Source organism: Dioszegia hungarica (genome assembly GCF_025882075.1).
Source record: "Dioszegia hungarica strain PDD-24b-2 chromosome Unknown MKK02contig_16, whole genome shotgun sequence".
Lineage (NCBI taxonomy): Eukaryota > Fungi > Basidiomycota > Tremellomycetes > Tremellales > Bulleribasidiaceae > Dioszegia > Dioszegia hungarica.
Genome location: NW_026515773.1, coordinates 816,646 through 841,110, shown reverse-complemented (window position 1 = coordinate 841,110; position 24,465 = coordinate 816,646). Strand labels below are relative to the sequence as shown.

General features: G+C 56.3%; 11 protein-coding genes across 11 annotated transcripts; 6 read left to right on the top strand and 5 right to left on the bottom strand.

The window, feature by feature from the left end:
- Positions 1-259: 259 nt before the first annotated feature.
- MKK02DRAFT_28523 (uncharacterized protein) lies at positions 260-3,108 on the bottom strand (the record flags this gene model as incomplete). The annotated part of the gene is made up of 6 exons (XM_053087575.1): positions 260-300; positions 416-1,262; positions 1,402-1,582; positions 1,793-1,923; positions 1,945-2,901; positions 3,028-3,108. 6 exons carry the CDS (start codon positions 3,106-3,108, stop codon positions 260-262), a joined length of 2,238 nt encoding a protein of 745 aa, XP_052943527.1.
- A 1,180-nt stretch (positions 3,109-4,288) lies between these two features.
- On the bottom strand, positions 4,289-5,289 carry MKK02DRAFT_34602 (putative ER to Golgi transport-related protein; the record flags this gene model as incomplete). The annotated part of the gene is made up of 7 exons (XM_053088978.1): positions 4,289-4,428; positions 4,519-4,590; positions 4,647-4,717; positions 4,829-4,902; positions 4,979-5,029; positions 5,111-5,149; positions 5,245-5,289. The coding sequence occupies 7 exons, from the start codon at positions 5,287-5,289 to the stop codon at positions 4,289-4,291; spliced, it is 492 nt and encodes a 163-aa protein (XP_052943526.1).
- Positions 5,290-5,534: 245 nt separating this feature from the next.
- On the top strand, positions 5,535-7,025 carry MKK02DRAFT_38403 (uncharacterized protein; the record flags this gene model as incomplete). Its single annotated transcript, XM_053090086.1, has 2 exons — positions 5,535-5,770; positions 6,497-7,025. 2 exons carry the CDS (start codon positions 5,535-5,537, stop codon positions 7,023-7,025), a joined length of 765 nt encoding a protein of 254 aa, XP_052943525.1.
- Positions 7,026-7,234: 209 nt separating this feature from the next.
- MKK02DRAFT_28520 (uncharacterized protein) lies at positions 7,235-8,014 on the bottom strand (the record flags this gene model as incomplete). Its single annotated transcript, XM_053087574.1, has 1 exon — positions 7,235-8,014. The coding sequence occupies one exon, from the start codon at positions 8,012-8,014 to the stop codon at positions 7,235-7,237; it is 780 nt and encodes a 259-aa protein (XP_052943524.1).
- A 335-nt stretch (positions 8,015-8,349) lies between these two features.
- MKK02DRAFT_28519 (uncharacterized protein) lies at positions 8,350-10,649 on the bottom strand (the record flags this gene model as incomplete). Its single annotated transcript, XM_053087573.1, has 7 exons — positions 8,350-8,463; positions 8,512-9,399; positions 9,460-9,557; positions 9,610-9,695; positions 9,743-10,020; positions 10,056-10,211; positions 10,272-10,649. 7 exons carry the CDS (start codon positions 10,647-10,649, stop codon positions 8,350-8,352), a joined length of 1,998 nt encoding a protein of 665 aa, XP_052943523.1.
- A 631-nt stretch (positions 10,650-11,280) lies between these two features.
- On the top strand, positions 11,281-13,984 carry MKK02DRAFT_38401 (uncharacterized protein; the record flags this gene model as incomplete). The annotated part of the gene is made up of 7 exons (XM_053090085.1): positions 11,281-12,510; positions 12,557-13,062; positions 13,112-13,212; positions 13,277-13,469; positions 13,519-13,584; positions 13,643-13,711; positions 13,768-13,984. The coding sequence occupies 7 exons, from the start codon at positions 11,281-11,283 to the stop codon at positions 13,982-13,984; spliced, it is 2,382 nt and encodes a 793-aa protein (XP_052943522.1).
- Positions 13,985-14,375: 391 nt separating this feature from the next.
- Positions 14,376-17,238, top strand: MKK02DRAFT_34601 (putative ATP-dependent RNA helicase; the record flags this gene model as incomplete). The annotated part of the gene is made up of 10 exons (XM_053088977.1): positions 14,376-14,560; positions 15,331-15,601; positions 15,651-15,724; positions 15,774-15,866; positions 15,911-16,013; positions 16,058-16,347; positions 16,392-16,629; positions 16,682-16,949; positions 17,001-17,155; positions 17,206-17,238. The coding sequence occupies 10 exons, from the start codon at positions 14,376-14,378 to the stop codon at positions 17,236-17,238; spliced, it is 1,710 nt and encodes a 569-aa protein (XP_052943521.1).
- A 460-nt stretch (positions 17,239-17,698) lies between these two features.
- MKK02DRAFT_28517 (uncharacterized protein) lies at positions 17,699-19,189 on the top strand (the record flags this gene model as incomplete). Its single annotated transcript, XM_053087572.1, has 1 exon — positions 17,699-19,189. The coding sequence occupies one exon, from the start codon at positions 17,699-17,701 to the stop codon at positions 19,187-19,189; it is 1,491 nt and encodes a 496-aa protein (XP_052943520.1).
- A 584-nt stretch (positions 19,190-19,773) lies between these two features.
- Positions 19,774-20,812, top strand: MKK02DRAFT_38399 (Manganese/iron superoxide dismutase; the record flags this gene model as incomplete). The annotated part of the gene is made up of 6 exons (XM_053090084.1): positions 19,774-19,893; positions 19,962-20,140; positions 20,192-20,201; positions 20,293-20,521; positions 20,614-20,687; positions 20,744-20,812. 6 exons carry the CDS (start codon positions 19,774-19,776, stop codon positions 20,810-20,812), a joined length of 681 nt encoding a protein of 226 aa, XP_052943519.1.
- A 389-nt stretch (positions 20,813-21,201) lies between these two features.
- Positions 21,202-22,160, top strand: MKK02DRAFT_38398 (thioredoxin-like U5 snRNP-specific pre-mRNA splicing factor; the record flags this gene model as incomplete). Its single annotated transcript, XM_053090083.1, has 7 exons — positions 21,202-21,221; positions 21,281-21,441; positions 21,692-21,767; positions 21,839-21,886; positions 21,937-21,964; positions 22,014-22,083; positions 22,135-22,160. 7 exons carry the CDS (start codon positions 21,202-21,204, stop codon positions 22,158-22,160), a joined length of 429 nt encoding a protein of 142 aa, XP_052943518.1.
- A 184-nt stretch (positions 22,161-22,344) lies between these two features.
- Positions 22,345-24,170, bottom strand: MKK02DRAFT_34598 (Ssl1-like-domain-containing protein; the record flags this gene model as incomplete). Its single annotated transcript, XM_053088976.1, has 9 exons — positions 22,345-22,432; positions 22,479-22,549; positions 22,601-22,715; positions 22,766-23,305; positions 23,359-23,464; positions 23,519-23,643; positions 23,696-23,800; positions 23,854-23,972; positions 24,036-24,170. The coding sequence occupies 9 exons, from the start codon at positions 24,168-24,170 to the stop codon at positions 22,345-22,347; spliced, it is 1,404 nt and encodes a 467-aa protein (XP_052943517.1).
- Positions 24,171-24,465: the final 295 nt, after the last annotated feature.

Sequence of the window (24,465 nt, the reverse complement as noted above, 5' to 3'; positions counted from 1 at the left end):
GTCTCCTTTGCACGCCAGGACGTGGTAGGGCACCACATTCTCAGACAGACCCAATCACATAAATGTCATAACGCTCACATACAGTAAACGGTGTTTACACTACAACCACCTTGCACCCATATACTCCTCTCCCCCCCGGATCCTCAATTCCCCACGACATTTGTGTGCAGTAGCCCGCCAGAAGACGTTCTGGTGTGATCGGATCTTCAGTCGTCCATCTGAGATATGAGCGTTTTTTTTTGTGCGTGATACGCAGAGCTCACAATCTTGAACCAGTACCTGCTCTGCCCGAGCAAATCCCTATCGTCCAATCGCAGCCCCTCCCTCTCCTCCTCCGAGAATGCTTCCTTCCCCTGTGGGCTATCCAGCCATTCGATGAATGGATGGTGGGTATGGGGCGGCAAGTCGCCGTTACGCCTTTGGGTGCCCAGCCAGGCGCGCCCGTCTGACGTCTCGCGGTAGTATTCCGCACCGTATATAATCAGTGGGGCTGTAGTCGACTTGGTGATGTGGTAGGTGAGGAGGGAGTATCGATTCAGGAATTGCTTGGCCCATCCGCTATGGGTGTCCGGTCGCGGAAGTTCACTAGGGAGAAAAATGACCGTAAGCGCCTTTGCTGCCGCGAGGCCGGTATCCGTTGGTCCTGCAGGGCTCCAGCCGGTAAATGTGACGGCCGTTGTACACGGGATGAGGAGAGTGGCTTGATTGGTTGTGGCAGAGAGCTGATGCTTGATTAAGCGGGCTAGCGCTAGGGGCTCGTTCTCTGAATTTTGACCTTCTTCGGGAAGGTGGAAGAATAGGTTGGCGTTGGGGAAGAGGGCAGGAGGGAAGATGTGGTCTGGCCAGTGCACCCACGCATCCGTAGCGTGGATGACCAACGTCTCGACCCCTTCATATCTGCTTTCCGGGAGAGCAGGTAGAGCCGAGGTCGAGTCGTAGTCCGTGATACGAAGGGACTTGATGCAGTCCAAAGCGAGCTCCAGGGCTGGCGAGAAGCCTGAAACCCACTTCTCCTTGGTCGAATCCGTTCCGACCGCGACCATATTCACGAATTGACGATGGGTGACGCGCACATGGCGGTAGACGAAAGGATTGACCGCTTCGTGCAGCTTCTTGGAAGTGAGTGAGAGGGCATGGCGGGTAGCGTGAGGGAGGTCGTTGATGATGACGAGCTTGACGTAGGGATGAGCCAGGACGTCGATTAGGGAGGGACCGCGAGGACGACCGGTTCCGTCAGTGAGGTGGGGGTGGGAGAGGAAGGCCTTAAAGTCAGCAAGACCTCCTCTCCTTTCGGACATAGCTTCCCCACACCCCCGCCCAGTCTCCGACCTGTTTTCGAGCTCCTCTCTAGCGGAGCTTCTATCTCAGTAGGGTGCTACCCCCACTCTCCCCTCAACTCACCGACTGTGAAGGCTCCGGCATACAATTGGGAGCCATTGTAGCTGAGGTATCAAGGATAGCGGGATGAAGTAGATATCCACCTGACGTGCTGAAGAGGAGAAGAAGTAGACAGCGGACAGGAGGGCCGCGACGCTCTTTGTTCTCGAAACCAAGGAATGTGGTCTTGGAGAGTCCCACTCCACTGTCCATAGTGTACAATCTTATTGTCCTGAGCCGGTGGGAGCTGGCATGACCTTGCGGAATCGCAAGGAGCTTGCTGCTCAATAGTGCAACATGATAGGCCAGGACGCAGATGCGGAAACATGACTCGGCATGCAGTCAGAGCTGATCGATTGATCTCACCGCCTCGGTCCCTCCTGCGTCTGCGATGAACTAGTCCACCTCCTACTACTCGCCTCCCTGCTCAGGTATTCTCTGATGTATACCTTCCAGCCTGTCACGTCCGGTCCTATGTTCATGTGGTATCTCATCCTTGCGCAGCAGTACTCGCCTCCTGAGGCGATCAGTATCGTACAAGCAAGTCTGGTATCGAGGGCGACTCACGGTTACTTCCAAGCTCGCCAAAAGATCGACGTCCGCTTCCCTCAGCGCCACCTCCTCCTCCTGAGAGAAAATAGCGCCATGCTCCTGCTCGTCCAGCCAGTCTGTAAATCGAGCAAATGAGATCACCTTCCTGCTGCCTCCCCATGTAGGTCGGCCTTCCGGGTACACGCCGTAGTACTCTGCGCCAACGAACCGGATCGGGTGCGTGATCGAGGACCGGATGACTCTTGACCAGAAATTTCCTGGTAATGATCTAGGTGACGGAGGGACGATGGCTTCCGCTTCTGATGTCCGCGGAAGGAGAACGATTGTGACCGTCATTTTTGTTGGCTTCCATGTAGACTGCTCCACCGCCGGGGCTTGGGGGTGATCCCAGCTGAAAGGAAGGAGCACGGTGGTCCTTTCCACACTAGCAGCGGGTATGTACAAGCCGAAGCCGAATCGACCGGGATTCTGAAAGCCCTTATCCGGAAGCCGAATCACCAGATCAGGAGGGTGGACCGAGAGTAATCTCGGTGGTACCGCTGCGGTTGACGCCCAAGTCGAATGTAGCGACGCATGAATGATGATGGTGGAGAGATTAGGTAGGGCGTGCCGCGGAATGATCGGCAGTTCGAGCTTGGGATCGATGTCGCGCAGGTGCAGGTACTTGGTGTATTTCCAAGCCTCCTTAAGCAAGGGCGAGTATCCCCTTCCGAGCATGCCCGCCGTCGATCCCTGTTTGGACGCGTACCCAGCACCGATCATGCCAGCGAACTTAACGTACGGAACATCGATGTTGCGATAGAGGACCGGTGCGGCGAGCTGGAAGAGGTGCTTTGAGCAGCGGAGGAAAGTTGCAAGTGTGGATGGGGAGCATTCGAGGAGGACTTGTTGGAGGATGCCGGGGTGTGGAGTGATGTCGAGGGGTGTGGAGGGTTCCGGCTGAGGGGGAAGGGTAGTCGATGAGACCGAGCTCTTCCTGTCAGCTTGAGCTCATCTTCGGTGCTACGGACACCGTCACTATTCCGGCCTCTGGCTTGGACCTTCGTCCCCGCCACATGAGAACATCCCCGGCTCTTCGCGGAGCAGACTTGAACTCACGAGGATTGGAGCTTGCGTATACGCCCTCTGCACCTTTTTCGCCCGTCCACCGTCATCCTTTGACCGCTTTCTGGGAGGCATACTGACACCACCTGATCTGTGCCAGGTATCGGTAGCTGCTTCTCGGATATATGTAGACAGTCAGCATGAGCGAGGAAGTCCGCATCCAATCCGCATCCCTACCGGTTTAAGGGTAGATCATGCAGCACACGTGGCGCCGAAGCCCGTGCGTATGATGTTTCAAGTTGCATTCCTCGTGTTTCGGGTGACGAGCCTTGAGTGAGAATGAGTGCTTTACGCAGCCCTATGTGGACGGACATTATACGTGTCCGTTAGGTTGTATAACACCTGCCACCTGACGCCTCGGGCTCATCATGACGCGGGGAACGACGAGAGCTGATCGTGAACTCGGTCTACAGCGGTGCAAGGCCACAAAGGGCGAAGGTTACATACGACAAGGGGTTCAGGCGGACTCAGAAGGGATGCCGGGCTCGATACGCGTCGCAGACCAAGAAAGTCCGCCAATGAGCGTCAGATCTGAAAGAGAGGAAATATACATGGGCTACGCACTGGATCCCTCCTTCAATCCTTCGTTCAACCCGTTCCTACTTCACTACACGAGACCCGCTAGACAACCATACTCTGTAAGACGATTTTTTCTGGATGGGCTGCGCCATAATCTGCTGCTGACACTGCGCTAGCGACTGAGACCAAACCCACATACCAGTCTGAACGCAAGCAATGACCGACTCCGACTCCGGCCGGGCTGATCTCGACACTCACATGACGGGGACGGAAGCGCATGATGGCAACGCCACAGGGAACTCCACCTCGGAGCCGCAGAGCCCTCCATCGACCCAGACCAGACGCTCGAAATTCAAGGGATGGTGGATTGGCATACACCCGGACTCCCTGGGCGGACAGGGCCCGATGCGATACACCGACCCAACAGCCTCGGTGAACCCTGCTGTTTCGGACGGCAGTACTTCTGCCAAGACCGAAGATATTCTGGAGATTGGCTATGACAGTCAGCAGGAGACCGGATGCAAGCTGGAAGAGGCGCCCGAAACCTGCCAGGTCGTCACAAACTCAAAAACGACCGCAGCGTCCTCCGGCAAGGGTGGCGGAAAACCATACTGCGATGCATTCTGGACTTGACCCTTGACCCTTTACAGCTCGATTCCTCACGCCAGACCAGCAGCATCATGGCATGATACAAAATCTATATATGTATCACCTCCATCTACTACATAGCCCGGCATTATACAGTCTCGACGTTACCGTACTCGCTCTCGAGTCCCGGCTCCATGAGGCAGGCGTGACCCAGGATCAGGATTGCAGAGGAGCCGACCAGCCAGAAAAAGGTTGAGACTGGAGATCCGAGGTACAGTAGCGGCAGGCCTGCATCATGAGCTACTTCCCCATACGCCAACGTTTCCCACCTCGCTGGTGACCGAACGGGGCGCAAGGGTATAGATAGTCGCAACGTACCGATGACGAAAAGGGTGATGTAGAGCGACTTCTGGGTGATGACCATGCTTCCTATTTGTATAGGTTCGGAAGCTGACCCGTCAGCCCGAATCTCCACAGCAACAGCGAGTATAGTTGATATCACTCACCAAATCGGTTGATAGCAGCGAAACCGCCAGCAAGGAAACCCAAGGAGATGAGAAGCAGGGGGTTGGTGAGCCTAAATAGTGTCAGCTGTGTCCCGCTCCACCGTGCGGCCTGCTTGCACGCCCCCTAGACGTACTCCAACGGCCCCATACCGTTCCCCGGCAGAGGGACTGACTCCACTCACATAGCATAGATGGCGAGAAGTGCGATGATGAGCAGATAGTTTCCAGAGAAGTAACGCGTATTGTGCGTAATGCGCTGTGCTATCAGCTGTCACATCCTCGGCAAGTATGACTGAAGATCAATCAAGATTAAGATGGTAGTCAGGACTTACAGATGTAGCTTCAGTCAGATCTTTCGGTCTAGACACCTGTCTGTGATCGAACTAGCGGGGAGTCAGCCCACATCCCGCGCTCCGGCCTGACAGGCAGGTCCGCCTCTTCCCAAGCGAGGGAGAGAAGCTCACAAAGTCCATTGGCGACTTGAGCGTCGACAGCCTTTGTTCCTGTGCGTGTCAGCTACCCGTCCTATAGGTCATCAAGTGCAGCGAGATATTGGGAACGAGGATGCGGAATGAAGCATTCCTCAGCTGATACTTACTCTGAAACCGCGAACAAAGTCGCCGACTTTCATGAGCTGCTCCATTTTTGCGATCTGTTGACTGATAAAGTGAGACCAGTGAGTAATCTGAGTAAGAGCTCAACGGGATGACTAGCTGATAGAGATGAGAAAGGAGAAGAAAGCGAGCGGTTCGCTGCGAGATGTGGCTGAGCCAGCACCGCCTGCCGTAATTCCGAAATTTCCGGATAAGGCAATTCTACCTCGTCGCGTCGTGGACGTCCGCGACAATGACATCTCTACATCGTCCATCCACCCCCTAATACACCGCCATGATCCGCTCCAACCCCACCGCTATCCCTCTCCGCGCGTCGGACCTCAAACATCTCCAAGGCGAGCTCGAGAAACGCAAAGCCCTCGCCGCCGGAACAGCGCCTACCAATCAGTCACAGACCGGTGGAGCGGGCGGGAAGCCGGGTGCTGGAGGGCCGATATTGGCTCCGAGAAGCGCAGACGACGTGGTGCAGGCTGGAAGGTCGGGGAAGAGCGTAGCAGAGAGGATAGGGCTGTGAGGAAAGGGGGAATACAGCGAAGGGCAGCTGGCAAGAGCCGTGGATATGCGGAGCCGCTTTGCAGTGTGAGCTCGTCTCTCGTTGGTGTGTCAAACATAACCGGACTGATAGCGTCAGATCATGGGGCAAATCACTCAGTGTGACTCGGACACCAGGCCTCTGTTCGCCTCGAAGCACTCGGAGAGGGACCTGCCGCGACCAGAGTGGTTGAAAGTTGGGTCAGCAGGAGGGCGGTATGCTTGATGTGATCAGCGTCTAGCGGAGCGGGTGCCGGTGATATCAAGTCAACTGCTCGCTGCTACATAGCTTCTTGTGATATCAGAGATTCGGCGTGTACAGTCCATTCCAGCAGACCAAAGAGCTTTGCAAAGCAGTCCTAGAGCCCGTCCAAACATCCGGGCCGGCGAGACTATAAGACAACCCAAATGCAGGTAATTTGGCTCCGACTTGATCCACCTCGCACTCGTTATACTTCTTACTCCTTCTGGTCCATTGTTGACACTATGAGCGCTAGCCCCCATACATCCGAATACTCTGAATATGTGGCGCAGTTCTACACAGATGCGATAGGCGCGCAGTACGAGCTTCGACGCTGATTCATTGGAGGCGACATCACGTTGATATCGGACGGCTGTGCGTTCCAGACAAGAAAGGCACTTCTGGCGGCTGTCAGGTACGCCCATATGCAACCTTTACTCCTCTCGCATGTACTGAATGTGTAGCCCAGTTTTCCGCGACATGTTCGCCGGCGACGCCTACCAGGGAACCGAGATCCACCTCGAACAACCGGTATTTGAAGTCGGATACTTCCTATCTTGTATCAATCCCGCGACGCGCCCAAGCTCTCAGCCATACTGGCGCATCATGGCCCTTGTGCCTCTCGCTCGGTTGTACGAATGTGACGACCTCTTAAGCAACGCCCTCTTCGCAAGTACCCAACAGGACGCGGGCGACGATCGCTTCGATGCGTTCGTTCTCGCCTGCCAAATGAATCACGTCCTCGCCGCATGCCGGATACTTCATCACGGCGGCGAAGGGGAGGAGAAGGAAGCCATCGGCCCGTCATTGCTTCCATCCAGATGGACGCCGGCAATGGCTGCCCAGCTGTCCATCAAGTGGGTCTGGGCGCTGTCGGTGGCGGTACAATGGGCGGACAGTACTGTACGGGCTGTCTGCCCGGGGGGCGCGGCGGATCAGAATTACTGGAAAGCCGTGATCGGGGAGTTTGTTGTGAGGTTTACAACAGAATAGGTGAGTTCTTCCCCTCCGACCGAGATGGCTTCAGCTGATCTGTTAGGGTGTAAAAACGAGATCAGGGCGGAGGAAACAATTCGAGAGATTGCATAGAGCATATCAATCAACGACCTGAACGACTAGATATAACACAAGCGGTCTGAACGTTGTCTGAGAGGATCTACTGACTGGCTAATTAAGCGCTAATCTCCTTCCCTGCAGACAACCTACGCAGGCCACCAATCCTTCCCCCACCACCACAGAGGCGGACACAACGACGCCAGCAGATTCGGCAGCAAGTACCTCAACAGCGCCAATGGGTTCCCCTGTATCTTCTTCCCCTTATTCACCTTCATCGCCACGTACTTGCCCTCCCAGTTGCCCTTGCTCTGCGCCATCTGAATCATGCCCCTCGCCAGATCCGCATACGACAGCAGTGGCGACGCCTCATTGATATCTCCCGACAGCTCCACCTCGTGCACCTGATCATGCACGATTCCGCCGGGGCAGGCGATGATGAGGGGGACCCAGGGAGCCTGTTGGAGAAGCTTGATAGCGGCCTCGAGGTCGTCATACACGTGATGCAGGACCCAGTGTATGAATCGGAAACCAAGCTGGTCTCTCGCTGGATTCCGAGGGTCGACCGAGCCCGACGCGAGGAAGACGAGGGATGGGATGTCTTTGCCGGCTTTACGAAGTGGCTCGAGTGCCTGAATGACGGCTAGGGCAGCCCGCTGGGCGACGGAGCAGCCCGGCTCATTTTGGTTCTGGGCCACCGTGGAGAGGATGACGTCCGCATTGGAGAGGCAGGAGGAGAGGAGGGAGGTGTCGGATAGATCACCAATGAACAGGGTGACGCTGGGGGAGGAGGAGATGGAGGGAAATTTGGCTTCCAAGCGGGCGCGAGATCGGCAGTACAGGTTGAGGTGGTTGGAGGTGGGGAGGAGGGCTTTGACGATTTCCGAGCCGGTCTGACCGGTGGCTCCGAGGATGGCGTAGGTCGGCATGACTGTTAGAGCAGTGTGGGTGTGCGCGCTGATGAGAGGACATGGCGAAGTCCCTTATATAGCTAGTGAAGCAAGATCGGAGCAGAGATGGTGCGTGGAAAACTCCCCGCGGACATCCGCGGCGCACGTCATTGTCGTCGTTCCTCGCCGCGGCGCCTCGGGCCTCGGCGTCGGGCCCGGTGATGCAGGTTGGAGTTTGGAGCGCTTCGCTGTACTAGTTCTGCTGCGGTGGGATCCGTAGTACCAGTGCATACATGACAATACAACTACCTTCTCCGGTAAAGATCATCGATCACACCTCTCGCATTGATTTGGCCCTGTGGAATTCTCCCTGGCTAGCACGCCCCTCGGCATCGTAGCCGATCGATCTCCCTCTGTTGCATACCCAGCAACTCCCGCTGCCCGTCCAGCTTCTTAGATAATGGCAGCACCGCCAACTTGATTTGTTCCTGGACATCAGCTCACATCCCCTGCATCTCAATCAAGACGCAACTGACCTTGAGATCCCGGTTCATCCTCAGCATATCCAGCTGCATCCTCGCCATTTCCCTTCTGAGATACACCACCTCCTCACTCGACCCTGACCCTATCGCTGCACCCAGACTCTCATGCTGTGGCCGAGGGGCTCTGATCCCTGCTGAACCAGCCATCGCCCATTCCAGATGCAAGTCCTCGTCCTCTCCCTCAAAGTCGTCCTGCTCCTGCTCCTGCCCCTGCCCAGCCTGCTCAGCCTCCACAGCTTCCGCCACTTCCTCATCATCTTCCTCTCGTATTGCATCCGCTGCCATGAGCGCGTGCATGTCGTACGCTGTGTGGGTAGGAGGAGGGCCGGTACTCTCTCTCGACCGAGTGTGACCAAAGGAGACGGATCTCGAGCTGGACGCAGCTGCTGATCGGGTGGGAAGGGACGACGTGGAGGGGGCCGAGACGACTCGGGTCGAAGAGGAAGTAGTGATCGGAGGTTTTGTCACTGGCGACGCGGAACGGAGAGGTGGAAGGGTAGTGGGCGAGGTTGACCTGGATGTAGCGCCTGGGCGATCGAGCAATGGCGTCACCGAGACCGACCTCCCACCATCCGCCTTTGGCGCTTCCGCTGCCTTCTCTTCCCAGTCTCGGATCTTCGACCCAGATGACGCCCGACCCATCTCCCCGCGCAGATTCGCCAGGCTGCTCGATGCTGGTACCGCCGCTTTCTTGCTGACGACCACCTCGGAGCGTGATCTGGGCATGGCGTCGGACGTCCGGACGGCCTGCTTGCCCTTGCCGGCTGACAAAGCGATGGCGATGGGTGGGGTCGGCGCGTTGGAGAGGTGGCGAGATTCGCCGAGGATGCTACGGCGCGAGGAGGAGAGGGAGGGTGCGACGGAAGAACGAGGGGCTTTGGACTAGGCTGTCAGCGCCTTCTTACAGGATTTGATGACACTCGCTATTAGAGAATGACTGACAATCTGTGGGAGGACATGGACAGCAAGTACCGGCTCGTTCAGCGGTATCGCGGCCGCAGATGCCTGCGGATTTCTGATATCCATGGTAACCATACCCCCTTTAAATTAGCTTCAAGTCCGTTTGGTCCACCTAGGTGATATACAGCTCACCGCTGGATGTAGCTCCGACTAGCGTAATATCATTTAGGAACGTCAGACCCGTCAAGCCTTGCTCGAGATTGATGAGTGTCGTCTCTCTAGGCTTGTCAGTTGTGGTCGCACTTCCTGTCCGCGAGCAACTCACATTTCTGGTTCGTCAAGATGTATCAGAGCTAATCTGCCTTCTTGGCCGAGCACCGCACATATTGGTGAGTTGGCCTGTCCGCGGGCGTTAGACGACGGAGAGACGGCTAGGCTGAGGACGGCCGACTGTCCTGCGCAGAAGGACGTGATGGTGCGAGTGGCATTTGCAGATGCAGAGGAGCCGTCAGATCGAAGCGAGTGGATGTGCAGCTTATCTGCGGTGGCGATGACGAGGGTGCGAGGGGACGAGGAGGGGAAGACCATATCGACGATATCAGCCTAGTCTGTCAGTCTCGGCTTGCATCCACTATCACCGTGCAAATACGACGCGCCTGCTGAGTCACCGAGAGACCGACGTCTTCGCTGGTGCCCATTTCAAGGTTGTACGATGTGACTAGACCGCCCCTGACAGCTACAGCGACATATCGCCCGTCTTGGGAGGCGGCCAGTCGTTCAACCCTTCCTTCAACCTATCAGCGTCAGCTTTGGCGTGAAGGTGCTAACTTGCCGATACACACTCCGCAGCTTACCTGATAATCCTTCACACTCGTCCACTTCCCCTCACTGCCCTTCTCCATAACCTTCCATACCCCTTCTCCCCCCACGGCCACCCTCTGCTTCCCCTCATCATGACCCGACTTTCCAATCGCCACCACCGACCGTACGCCTTTTCCCACTTGCATCTCCCCTATCCTCCTCCCGCGTGCATCGTACTCCCACACCAACGATGATGACTTGGCCCATAAGAACGAGTGACCTGAGGATGGGGAGACCGTAACCTGCGGTGTAGTCTGAGCGGGGAATCGAGAGGGCAGGGCGAGGTGTTCTTGTTTCACCTCGAATCCGGTCGGGGTCGAGGGAAGGGTGACGAGCGAGAGACCGCGTGGGTGCGTCAATATGGCCGACATGACTGCAGCTGCTATCCGTTCCGCCTGATCTTGTACGTGCAGATTGAGTGAGGGAGAAGGGCAAAGTCAAAGTCAGTCGCGCCTTTGTGAGCGTAAACAAACCACCATCCAGATTTGCTTCCGTTCTTCCACTCAGCAAGCGAAGCCTTTTGAACTCGAAACACCTCGACCTCTTCTCCGCATGTTTCATGATTCTATACATCTTCTCTTTGTCGTTGGAGCTCATGGCGGTGCCAGCAGTAGCGGGAAGGGAAGGGAATTCTTGTTCCTCTGACTGGAAGCGGCTAGGATCAGGGGCCAGGAAGGGAGATCGGCGGGCAGACAAAGAGGGATGCGGCATGGCCCCCGTCGCGCATCGACCCCTTGATCGGAGATGGGATATATGACGGGCTCTGGGTACTGGCACTAATCAGAGCTTTACATCTCATTTGCTTACTGATCATCTACATCATTCATCACAGAACAGAAGCAACACCATCGCGTCGCACCTGCCGTTCAGTCGAGGACGCCGCCGCAGACACCCAGTCTTTCCGGTTGAGCGATCTTCTACGCCGATTATCAGCAGTATTTTCGACGACTTGCTCTTTCGCCAAAGATCCTGCTCTCTTCGACACATTCATCTCAGCCAGGCATGCCTCCCTCCCAGCCCACCAACGGTCAACCCGGCTTCAAATCCCGCTTCTCCCTCCTCACGCTCCTCCCCTCCCGACATCCCCCTCTCCACATCTCTCAGCCCCAGCCGCTCCTCCCTTCCGAACTCCAACTCCGTTCGGTTCCGCGGTACGACACCCACCTGTCCTCACGGCATACTAGCGCGGGCCCCTCGGGCAACGGCCGGATAATCAGCCAATACGCCAGCCCGCTTACAAGCTATCCGGAGACACCTATGCTCCCCTCGGAGGAGCGTGGCGGGTCACCTGCCAAGTGCAGACGGCCGCCCCCTATCGACCTCACTCGGGTTCGCGCGGCTTATCCTACCGAGCAAGCCATCAACGGTGCTCCGGCCTCGAGGGAGATCGACCTCGGTACCCCTTCTACCCCATCCCCTATCTCGCCATTCGCCAGGTCACGTCCGCCCGTCTCGCCTCCTATCCTTCCTCCTCTCCCACCGGCTCTAAAGAAGAGCAAGGCGAAACGGGAGGCCAAAGCGGTCGTTGACGACCCGTTCGAAATAGCCGTCGTCGAGTCGGGACACCGGTACGCCTCGTGGCAAGGCGGCAAGGTGGACATCCGGCCGGGGCAGGTGATACCCCGGGGCCTGGTGGAATCGCATGACTCGCGGCAAGGGCAAGGGGAGAGGCGGAACACGATCCAAGGCGAGAACCCAGAGGAAGAAGGGGAGGTCTACGACTCGGTCCTCCAGCACGTATTGCTCACGCCGACGTACCTCCGCTCCTCGCCCTCTTCGACTCATCATACCATATCGGGCAGACGCGGCCAGCGCGAGACGATGCTCGAGAAGGCAAAGCGGCTGTCTCGCTTCGTTCCGCTCTTACCGAGGCGGGACGACCCTACGGCGCGGGCCGTGCGTGATATGCGCGAGCGAGAAGGGGCAGAGATGGACCGGTTCAGGCGGGTAGGGCTGCAGTTGGGGTCGCGGTCGGCGCTTGATCTAGGAAGTCCGGTCCCGAAGGGAGGGAGATCGCCGGGGCATATCGGGGAGAAGGAGGAAATGGTCGGAGGGGCCGAAAGGAGGCAGTATGAGCGATACGATGTCAAGGATCTGCGTGACGTCAAGGGTGGTGCGCTGAGGAAGTATGCAAAGGCTGAACGGAGGAGGGAGTGCTGGGGATGGGGAAGGACGAGGAGGAGCAAGGAGGAGGTAGCGGAGTTGCCATTCATGAAGAGGATGTTCCATAAAGTGAGTCGATCCGCTATTGCCTGAATGACCTTTGCTGACGCGACAGTTCCGCCTGCTCTTACTCATCCTTCTCCTCGTCATTGCCGCCATCGTTCTCGCGGCGATTTTCCTCACTCGCAAACCAGCGTCCTCAACCGGGTCCACGCCTTCTCCCTTGGACAACTCTACCAACTCCGCTAACCCCGCTCCGACCCAGTCTGGCAGCGCTTCAGCCTCCATCCCTCCCTCTGGATCAGCTACAACCGCCGCTCCAGCCCCAAGCTCCACATCACGTACCCTCCAGACATGCCTCGACCTCTACACTTCCTCCTCTACCGCTCCGTACCCATGCTCAGACTGCACACCTCTCCTCCTCGGCACGACCAACGACTTTACCACCCCGCTCGTCAATGGGAACTCGACCGGCATTGGCGCAGCGCTCCAGTACTGCACGCTGATGGATGTGGTGGCAGCGGGGAATCGGAGTGGATTTGAGGCGCTGGGATGGACTGGGAAGGGGGCGTGTGGGTGGAAGGGCATAAATTGCGATCCGAGGGGAAGGGTGACGGACATGTAAGCTGTCGTTATAAGCTGGGTGAATGAGAAAGCTGACACGCTGCAGAAGCTTGACATACCCGAATGTCCCGTACCGCTTCCCGACGACTATTGGGCAGATACCCACCCTCACCACATTTCGCATCAAGGGTAACTCTTCGATTCCTTGTATGTGTTCTCTCGCCTGAGATCTGATACTCGTCATACAAGAGATCGCAGCTGACGCCACCAGCCGGTCCCTTCCCTGCATCTATCATCTCCCCGACACTCGTCACGCTCGACATCAGCGATACCGCTCTCCAAGGCCCAATCGCCTCGATAGACTTCAAGCCTGCTCAGAGCTTGAATACGCTGTACTTAGCCAACAATCCTATCTTGGGTAGTGGAGTACCGGATCTGCGGACTAACGGGAAGCTTTTGACACTGTAAGCTGCACATCGCAAAGGTGACTGGAGGGAAGCTGACACGATATAGAGCCATGACCGGTCAGCTGCTCAGCAATGTGACAGAAGCGAATCTACCCAGTAGCTTGACCTATTTGTGAGTCGACTGTACTCATACCGCGCCGGCAAAGTGAAAATATAGGCTGATCAGCTAGAGATCTTTCGTACAACTCTCTCTCTGGCCAGATCCCCTCCTTCCTCAGTCTATCGGGCTTGAAGACTCTGTAAGTCCTCCATCAGCTACCGTTCCCCGAACCGGATTTGCGAACTGATGAACCAGATACCTCGAATCCAACCAATACTCGACCTCCCCCTCCGCTCTGCCTTCCGCCCTATCCGACTTAAAGCTAAACAACAACCCCTCGTCACGCGGCGAGATGCCTATGGGAGTATGCGGGAGCACTCTTTTGGGGAATTGCGACCTAAGGAATACGGGTCTAGGCGGTGCGGCGGGGAGTGCGAATGGGACGAGGAGCTGTGGAAAGTGTTTGTTCTAGGGCCAAGGTATATCTCTGGTAGGTGATGGTATATATACACGCGCTCTTTGGCTCTGAATGTCCGGGAGTTGCTCTCACCGCGACGATCATGGGCTTCCTCGGAGGACGGGGTGTAAGGAGACGGGAACAAGGTTTGGGCGATCTGATCCCGCACAACTGGCTGGCCAGCCCCCTTGATGCGAGCTTGTTGGGCTAGCCGGCTTCGCCTTGTTGATCTATCCGCAATCAGTATCTTCTCGGTCTGTATCCTGTACATACGCGCCCCTGTTCCTCAAGCTATTCTTGTGTCGGTTTCTCTACCCATCCGCTTGTCGCTCGGACCACAGCCGCGCCTACAGCTCCACATTCCTCAGAACAGTCGTTCCGCTTCACCGCACCGTCCGTGTATAAGATGTCCGGCCACACACGTAATAAGCCCTCGCAGTCTTGGGCGGACGACAACGATGATGAGGACGAGACGGAGTTCCAAGCGAAGATGGCCATTCCAGCCCCAGCCCCAGCCAGCAGGGGCGCACAATCCGGCGGGAACGACGGTGAGCTTTACCTTCATACACTCCTGCGAACTCGTGGGACGAGGTATGAAAGCAAGATCAGTCGCGGTGCTCGGCGTCGGAGATGGAGCTTCTGTGTGTCCGAGGTCGCCGGGGGAAGGGTGCCTTTGAGCTTTGGCCCTGGACCAGGTGGGCCCCCACCTGCAGGCCGCACCCAAAACACGCTACAGTATTTTACGCACGGACCGCTTGACCAACCACAATATATTAATCCGCGCCCTCGAGCTTATATCAACCTTCCTCCTCTAAATTTCTACCTTGTCTACCATCATCTTCCTTCCTTACACCTCCTCGTCTTATATAGCTCACTTAGATCAGCCTCAGCTCTAGCTACTGGCATATCTGAATTATCGACAAAAGACGATCAGCGTCAGTCTTTGACCTCTCATCAAAATCCTCTCGATAGAGCTGACCCGTCAGCTCAGATTGAACGCGCCGCTTCTCCAGCAGGACGGGCATCTACCTCGGTCGAGGCAAACTCGGCTTCAACAACTTCACGACAAGAACAAGAACCAAAAATGGCGAACGGTACGTGGCTACGGGCGATCTCTGCGTTCCATCAAATCTCGGCAAAATCAGGGTTTGAAGGAGGTTGATGGAGGATACGGAGAGGTGTGCCGACACTCCACATGACGAGGGTCATGAGCTATGGGCGGACCTACATTCCCGGAATGCTGTCGAGCTCCATAGATAGCTCCTCCGATCTGCCGGCGTGTACCATCTGACCTCCGACTGTGACAGATGAGCTGACGCTTCTGTAGACGACGGCGGATGGGGCAATGGCGGCGGAGACAGCGGCAATAACGGTGGCGGTGGTGGGGCGGACGACGGATGGGGCGCGCCTCCGAGCGGCGGAGGTGGGGGTGGGGGTGGTGACTCCGGATGGGGAGCGCCCCTTGGATCTGGCGAAGCCCAGTCCGAGTATGGAGGCGGTGGTGGCTACGGCGACTATGGTGGAGGTGGAGGCGGAGGCGGAGGTCGGCGAGGGCGTAACGAGGACTACCAGGCAGCTCTGGCTGAGGAAGTCGAGGACGCTGGGTTGACTTTCAACGATTTCACCGTTGAGGTGAGTAGATACGGTCAGGTGGGCAACTTTTTATTGGCTGACGACATAGGTCAAATTGGCAGACATGCAGGAGAACCCGGACTCACCCCTTTACTCTATCAAAACCTTCGAGGAGCTCAACCTGTAAGACTTGCCCTCTTACCGTTCGACCGGATCATAGCTGACGGCGCAGCCACCCTGATCTCCAGAAGGGTATCTACGGTGTCGGCTTCAAGAAGCCCTCCAAGATCCAAGAGCGCGCTCTTCCTCTGTTACTGAACAACCCGTTAGTCTCGGTCTACATTACCAGGAATGTGACTGACGAGTTAGTCCCCGCAACCTTATCGGCCAGAGTCAGTCTGGTACCGGAAAGACTGCCGCCTTCGCCCTCAATATGCTCTCCCGTATCAGCCAGGACATCCAGACTCCCCAGGTACGTCTGATCAGGGCTGTCACGTGATGAGTACTGATTAACAGGCCATCTGCCTGGCTCCATCCCGAGAGCTGGCGCGGCAGATCCAAAAGGTCGTCGACGACCTCTGCAAGTTCACCGACGCCAAAACCTTCCTCGCCGTTCCCCGAAGCTGGCGCCGAGGACATGCAATCACCGCCCAAATCCTCATCGGTACTCCCGGTTCCATCCTTGACATGCTCAGTCGGGGCGTCGAGATCTTCGACCCGGAGATGATCCGCATGCTCGTGCTCGACGAAGCGGATGAGATGATTGCGATGCAGGGGCTCGGTGACCAGACTACCCGGATCAAGCGGTATGTTTTTTAGCAATGCGAGCTGGGCTTGGGCTGATGTCCAGATTCCTTCCGCCCGGAACCCAGAACGTCCTGTTTTCGGCTACCTTCACCGATGAAGTCCGAGAATTCGCCCAGGAGTTCGCGCCGGAAGCCAACCAGATCTTCTTGCAGAAGGAGGAAGTTACGGTGGGCTCGATCACCCAGCTTTACATTCTCTGCGATGGCGAGGAGGCCAAGTACGAGGCGCTCAGCAACCTGTACGACGTCATGAGTATCGGTCAGAGTATCGTCTTCTGCAAGGTAAGCTACAGAACTCCCTCCAAGTGGTTGGAACCGCGAGCTCATCTGATAGAAACGTGACACCGCCGACGAGATTGCTGAGCGGCTCACCGCGGACGGTCACGCCGTCGCCTCGCTGCACGGTGAAAAGGCGTCGGACGATCGAGACCGCATCCTCGACGGCTTCCGTGATGGCAAGACCAAGGTCCTCATTACGACCAACGTCGTAGCACGCGGTATCGACATTCAGCAGGTCAACATGGTCGTCAACTATGATGTCCCCAACCTCGGTCCCGAGGGCGGGTTCCAGCCGGATGTCGAGACCTACATCCACCGGATTGGTACGTGCAGTCTCTACTACAGTAGTGGTCGGGATCATGCTGATATCTCAGGGCGGACTGGTCGATTCGGACGCAAGGGCTGCGCCGTCACCTTCGCGCACGACGGTCGGAGCAAGGGCGAGATCGACACCATCATGGAGTCGACTGGTCGACCCATGAAGCGGATCGACGCGACCCGGACGACCGACATTGAGCACCTCGAGAAGGTGAGTTCCACACATGACTGTGCTAGGTGGCGATAGCTGATGCTGTGCAGGCTCTCAAGGCGGCCATGCGCGGCCCGGCGTAATCGCCAAGAACTGCGAAGAGGGCGCGTGGCGTGTGCATAGAAGAAAATCAGAAATCTGCATTTCTATGGCGATACAGTAACGAAGCGATCGAGGGGGAGAGGAGAAGAGGTGATCGATGATCGACATAAATATGCAAGCCATGACATACGCTCACCACTGCCTTGATTGACCTGGGACTTTGCTCACGAGGGCTCTGGCGTGTGGTAACTAGTCGCCAGCGGGCGGACCATGTGCTGAAACTCCACCTGAGCGACTTTCTTTGCGCGAGACAAGGGATCACAAAGCTCAAACCTGCCCCGCGCGCGGAGTTCTGATGTGAGCAGTCAGCAACTGTACTTGTGCGGCACCGAGGGATCCACAGAAGGAGCCTTCTACTCATCACTTGATCCGTTTCCCCTCCCTCCGCAACACCATATCTGGTCCTCATTCCGCAGACAAGCAACCCAGCCAGTCGGGATCATGCGCAACTCGACACCATCATCACAGCCTTCTCTCGGTGAAGCAGAGGATCGCCCTGCGTCTCAATTTGTCGACTTGGCATATTCAGGCAGCACGGTCGCTCCCGTACACACAACACAAGACGAGCTCAAGCTCGCACTTCACAAGGGGCCCAAGGAGGTCGGCGAAGCAAAATTTACGAGGCGAAAGACGAACGCGGAGACGAAGAGACAGCAACGCCTCAGAGAAACGAAGGAGCTTAGCGACCTCACGCAGCAGCTGGCATGGTGGAAGGAGAGGTCAAGGACGCATCCCGATTGGAAGCTGTACGATGGTTGTGGTACGTGTGTCAGGGGGGCTACCACGCAGATTCGACCGGGCTGGCCCATTCGAATTCAAGCGTCCTGCGATCAGTCACAATGGCACCCAGTCATAGGGGGCTATGTCTTTGATCCGAGCGCAATACTCGTCTGGTCAGTCTGCAGCAAGGCCGACGAGATGGAGAGGAGCGCAGCCTCCACCACAGATGCGCGGCCATTATGGGGAGCGATAGGAAGGTCTCAGTCGCTGCACGCAGGCACTTCTGCGGTCGTGCAGAGCCGAGGCGGTCCCGCATCCTTCGTCCCGCCGCAAGTCACCTACAACACGATGACTAGAGAGCAAAAAAAGGTCTACGATCAGGAAGCCCAAGCGAGATGCACGCAGAAGAAAACAAGAAAATTGAACGAGCTCAAGGAGGAGCTGAGGTCATACGAACAGAAGGATGCGCGCTGCAAGCTGTTCTCTTCAGAATGGAGAAACTGGATCGAGTCTGAGTTGGGACCGGTGGCGCACGGAGTACCATTACAGATCGATGTCATGGAGGGTGCTGTGCCAAACAGCTTGAGCACTCTTTATCCCTACCGCTCCTTCGACCTCGTCGTATCCCCGGTCGAACATGATCTGCTAGATCATAGAAACTATCAGCCACAGAGAGAGCCCGACACGAAGTCAACACCATTAATCTCTGAGGGAGGACAGTCGATTTGGACCGCCCCAGGACCGACCTTGGACAATGCTGACAGGGATCTCGCTCGCAAGATGAAGCAGCGACAGTACACCGAGACCCATCTTTCTCGACAAGGGGTCATGTGTGGCTTCTACCAGAGGTTGCAGGAATGTGCTCTGCGGTACGACTCAGCGATTGTGACTGATACCATTGTCCCGGTTCCTTTCGCCGCCAAGACTCATATGGCTGACGACATCGAGCAAGACCGGTACAGCATAGCGCCCGGGCAGGGCCCAAATCCTCGAGTGACCGGTGCTACGTCGCCTGGACAAAAGATCAATTTCAAGAAGCATGGCGTCAAGCAAATGGCGACCAAGTTCTGCGAGGAGCTCCGTCTCGGTCTCGCTAGTCACGGATCAATGCTGGTGCATTGTGACACGGCGGGCCGTTTGACATCTACGCACCCCATGGAGGGCGCAGATTCGGCTGTTGACCATTCTCTGCAGCTTGCAACGCCGTTGTAGCACCTCGATCGTGGGACAAGCGGCGAGAGTGTCAAGACTCAGCATACTACTGCGAAGCGTCTCTGGGAGATGGGAGAGGTCTAGAGCGACTTGTTAGATAATTCCGGGAAGAACGTGATACCAATGGTTAATGCTGAGGGGCTGCTATGGGAGTCCTGGGCTGGATTGTCATACAATTGTATATGACAGCGGAATACCGGTCTGGACCGGGGGTCTTGTTCAGGATTCACAGTCACAGTCCGCGTATCTCCTCACATCTGCGGTACCCATCTATCTTCTATCTGCTATCTCAGAGTCCTTAAGCACGGTAGGCTGCGGAGACGCCATGGCATCAACCCTCTCATCATGCGCGGCGACACTCTGTCACGCCGCCACACGCTCCGCCGGCCGCCACACTGGCGGACATTTTTACGTCATAACCATGAGTCATCGCCGCCGCCCCGCTGCAGCTGCTATGGCTGACCGTCGGGTCCACTTTTAAAGACTCATTCTTTTGCGACCTTTCTTGTCCTCCCCACAGCTCAACAATAGCGCATACACGCTCCTTTCGCACAGCTTCCCTCACCACGCAGAAATCACCCATCATGGTCGCTCTCATCCGTACTTCTCTTCGCGCATCCTCCGGCTCGCTCAAACGGAACATTGTCAATATGTCCTCGGTCCGCGCAAAGCACTCCCTGCCTGACTTGCCGTACGGCTACGATGTGAGTAGATAGCTACAGCGACCAACGAGAATCTCTCCGACGAAGCAAGGCAGCGGCTGACTCCACAGGCGCTCGAGCCGTCTATCTCCAAGGAGATCATGACTCTTCACCACACCAAGCACCACCAGACCTATGTCAATGGCCTGAACGCCGCTGAGGAGAGTCTGGCCAAGTTCCAGTCGAGTGGAGATGTCAAGGGACAGCTCGGTCTTCAGGCTGCCCTCAAATTCAACGGTGGTGGGCACATGTAAGTCTCTTCCTTTCGGGATTTCTCACAGGGTATCTGCTGACTGAGCAGCAACCACTCGGTATGTCAATGTCCCTTATGATATCTACCGCCCTCCCATACCCTGTTCTGAGCGAACATGGCAGCAGGAAAGCATGTCGCTGACATTCCAGCTGTTCTGGAAGAACCTCGCTCCCTCCTCTTCCTCTTCCGCCAAGCCGGACGCCGCGCCCACGTTCGTCAAGCAGGTCGAGAAGGACTTTGGATCGCTCGAGGACCTCAAGACCGAGATGAACACCAAGACTGCCGCTGTGCAGGGTTCCGGATGGGGATGGCTCGGGTACGATAAGGGAAAGAAGAGGTTGGAGGTTGTTACGACTGCCAACCAGGACCCGCTGCTCAGTAAGTTTCGCTTACTCCACGACAGCCCCATCACCACGATACCTTCAGACCTCCCGCCTCGTCCGACGACGTGAATCAAGCTGAGAACATAGCCCACGTCCCGATTATCGGCATCGATGTCTGGGAGCACGCCTTCTACCTGCAGTACAAGAACGTCAAGCCTGATGTGAGCCTAGATTTCCTCTATGCTGTCTCGAGTCGGATCATTATGCTGATCGCCAGTACCTCAAGGCTATCTGGGATGTCATCAACTTCGAAGAGGCTGAGAAGCGGTTCACCGCTGTCCAGTGAGGGGTGTAGGGTATGTGACCAATCCGCAAGAAGTAAATAGAAATTTCCCGATCATGCAGTTCTCGCGTGCTAGATTCTGTTGATGTGCTACTTACATCCGGTCTGGGTTTACCATGCCATCCTCTTCTCCAGCTCATCGTTATCATGTTCGCAGAGATCTCGATCAGGCCCGGGACGCAACTCCTCATTCCTCGTGAGCGGGACCAATTTTGCCACCCAAACAGAGATGTTCTAGCTATTGCTCGTTACCTTTAGACATATACCTACACAGTAATAGCCTCATCAGCGTCTCCCCTGAGCAGTCACAAAGACAAAACAAGCCCATTCTAAGCTATCCCGGCTCAGTAAAGGTCTCTCAGCTAGCCTAACAACGATAGAAATCAGCCGAGATGTCGTACTTTATGACTCAGTATGTCTTCCCCTCCCCTCCTTCAGGCTCGCTACCTTCGAGCTAGAGCTGATGGACAGTCTCCACTCGGGATGGCACGTCGACCAAGCGATCATGGTGGAAGAAGACCGCGTTGTGTGCATGCGCTTCGGGCACGATTACGATAAAGACTGTATGGCGATGGATGAGTCTCTGTACTCGGTTAGCGAGAAGGTGCAGAACTTCTGTGTGATCTACTTGGGTGAGTCTTCTTGAGATATGGAGGTGAGGAACACCTCAATGGGAATGTTCTCTGAGTGTGTGACAGGTGCAGTGGCTAGAGTCGGATGAGAGAGCAGCGACGGGCGGAGACGAAAGGCGCCGCGCCGGTGTCGACCTCGCTCAGACAGACTGAAGAGGGAAGGGCACTGGCCGGGAGGCCGAGAAAGGCAGAGTGGCGGACATCGCAGGAGACTGGACCTTTGCCAGAGAGTGCCCTGCTTACCATACAGTTGACATAACCGAGGTACCAGATTTCAACAAAATGTACGAGCTGTACGATAATACCACTCTGATGTTCTTCTTCCGGTAAGTTGCCCAACCCACTTCAGGCCCAAGATCTGGGCAGATAGTGAGAGATCATCAGCTGACATTGGTAGTAACAAACACATCATGATCGATCTGGGGACTGGTAACAACAACAAAATGTCAGTTTCACGCCCGATCCGCCCCTTCTAGAGACCAGCTAACCTCTCAGAAATTGGCCCATTACAGATAAACAGGAGGTGAGCTTCTCGGCCCTTTTGCTCCGCGGGTCCATGCTGATTAGCGCAGATGGTGGATATTATCGAGACGGTATATCGAGGTGCATCGAAGGGTCGTGGTTTGGTGGTGGCACCAAAAGGTGAGCTGGAAGCTTCGTCAGTAGCCGCATGCCCTCAGCTGACGTTCATAGACTACTCCACACGGCACAAGTACTAGACTCAGTCTGTCTACCCGGTTCATCAGATCCGTCACCCTCTGTCTTATCCCCGCCTGGCTCGTCACGCAATGGCTTGCGGGACCGAGCAGCCTCTTCCTTCCGCCATTGTACAGTTCAACTCATATAGATGTATGCATTATAGTCCTTCCCACTATCGGCAGCTCTACTCTCAGCCGGCAAAGCTCATTGTGAGCATCCTGGACATGTATGTAGCGTGTCGTGGATGTACAGGTCGCAATCCCCGCAGAAGTCGCTCTTGCACTTTGCGCATCTAATCATGAGCATTGCATCCACCAACATTATGCAGAAGGATTTACCTATATCTACCTGTAGGGCTCACACCATCCGCTTGCGCCGCGACGCCCATGTTCAAGCCTAACTCGTCCACCTACGATGGTCAGCTGGCAACCCCGCTCTGAGATTTGCAGAGTAGACTTACGGTCGGGAAGTCGACATCGCAACCGGAGCAGGTCGGCGATAGCGAGCCAAATTCTTGCATGCCCACATCATAGGGTAGCGTGTCGTAGTTGGCGACGGGGAAGAGGAACCAGAAACTAGTGTGTCAGCTTGGTCAATGCAATGAGGCCATGCACTGTAAACTGACCTTCTAGCCAGATGTGGACTACTGACGACCATTAACCCGCACACCTCGCAGTCCGTCGGCACGTCACATAGCTTGCTCCCGCACCGGGGACACATGTACCCTCCCTTCTTCAACAGCCCGTGACACACGCACATCGTCTCTCCGCCAGTAGGCAATCGCGTCGGAAAGCCCATGATCATCAGATCTCCAGCGGGAGGTGGCTTCCCCTTCCCGACAGCTCCTTTGGAGCCGCCTGCAGCCAGAGCGGACCGTACGCCCATCGTGCTCGCCGCGACCGTCTGTGCCGGCGGGGGTATACTCTCCCACATGAGCTCCCGGAGATGATCTTCGTCCATCGCCACGCCGAACTTCCCGCCTGTCCGCTCAGCGATTTGGCGGCAGATCTTGATCTCGCCCGAGAGACTGATGATGCTGCTCCGGACACGGGCTTGGACGAGGTCGTTCAGGAGTTGATGGATGCTGTAGGAGCCGTCTGGGTCCGAGGTGGAGATGGAGGAGAAGAGGGTGAGGGTCTCGAGGGAGGAAGAGGAGGGTAGATGGCTACGTTGTGAGCAGGACGCCCTCTGCCTGTAAGAAGTTGTCTCAGCACTCACGCCATTCCGCCTTTGGCCATCAGGAGACCATTTTGTAAGGACGCTTCGCCAGATGGCTCAAGTTTACGCTTATCTGACAGAGCCGCAAGGATATCCTGAGGATTACCTAGAGCGTCAGCTTGCGCTCCGGCTGAGAACAGAGTATAGAGACGAAGCTCACCTCCCATTGGCACCAGCGTCTCCGCCAGTCTATCTCGAATGAGTACCACCCCGACCTGGCCTAGTGGATTCTGGTCGAACCATTCGACAATATACGTCCGCAGATATGTGAGGAGGAGATCAAACCTGCGAAGGGTCAGCTTCCACTCGTGTACCACAACAGGAACCATAAGCTCACCTAGTAGGTCTGAAGTCTTTATCCCTTACTGATTCTGACAGGTCTAGGATGATGAACAGATGCCGGATGATAGATCTTCGCAGTGGAGTCTCCGATACAAGGGCTCTAGACGATCAGCTACGCGACTTTAAGGGGCATGTATAACATGGGCAGCTTACCGTTTCCTTCTTCCCCTCGCTATCAAGCTATCCACAGCGGCCTGCAACCCGCCTTCTGCGTCCTCCTGTACTACGTCCCACGACCGCTTATACATCCCCTCCCACGCCTGCCTACCCGACTGTACATATCAGCGCTGACGTGATCGCCGCCATAGGCTCAATGGCGGGAGTGTCGAGCTCACCTCGTCCGCGCCATGTTCCCTCGATCTGACGGTCTTGCTCTTTCGCTTTGAGGGTCCGGGGCGGTCATCCTCTGAGATAGCGTCTACATCGTCGGAGCCTGGAGATGGAGGTTGGTACGCCGTATCTACCGCCATTGTAAGTGAAGAAGCTGGGGTATGTCAAGGTAGAGATGCAAGAGCCGAGAGCGTTGCTGTTGCTGCTGCAGCTGCTTTGTCGGTGACAAGATGTTTGGTTCCGGGGGATCCTGAATGTGAGGAATGCGGAGCTGGGAGCTAGCTGCTGACAAGGTGGGATAGGATGCCGAATCTGGCTCTTGTCGCATGATCGCGAACACTGCGCCACGAGCCAGGGGACAACGCAGTGGGAACAGATCCAAGGCTATGTGGCATAATATTAGATGCATGATGTTGTTGATAGGCAAGCAGGCGC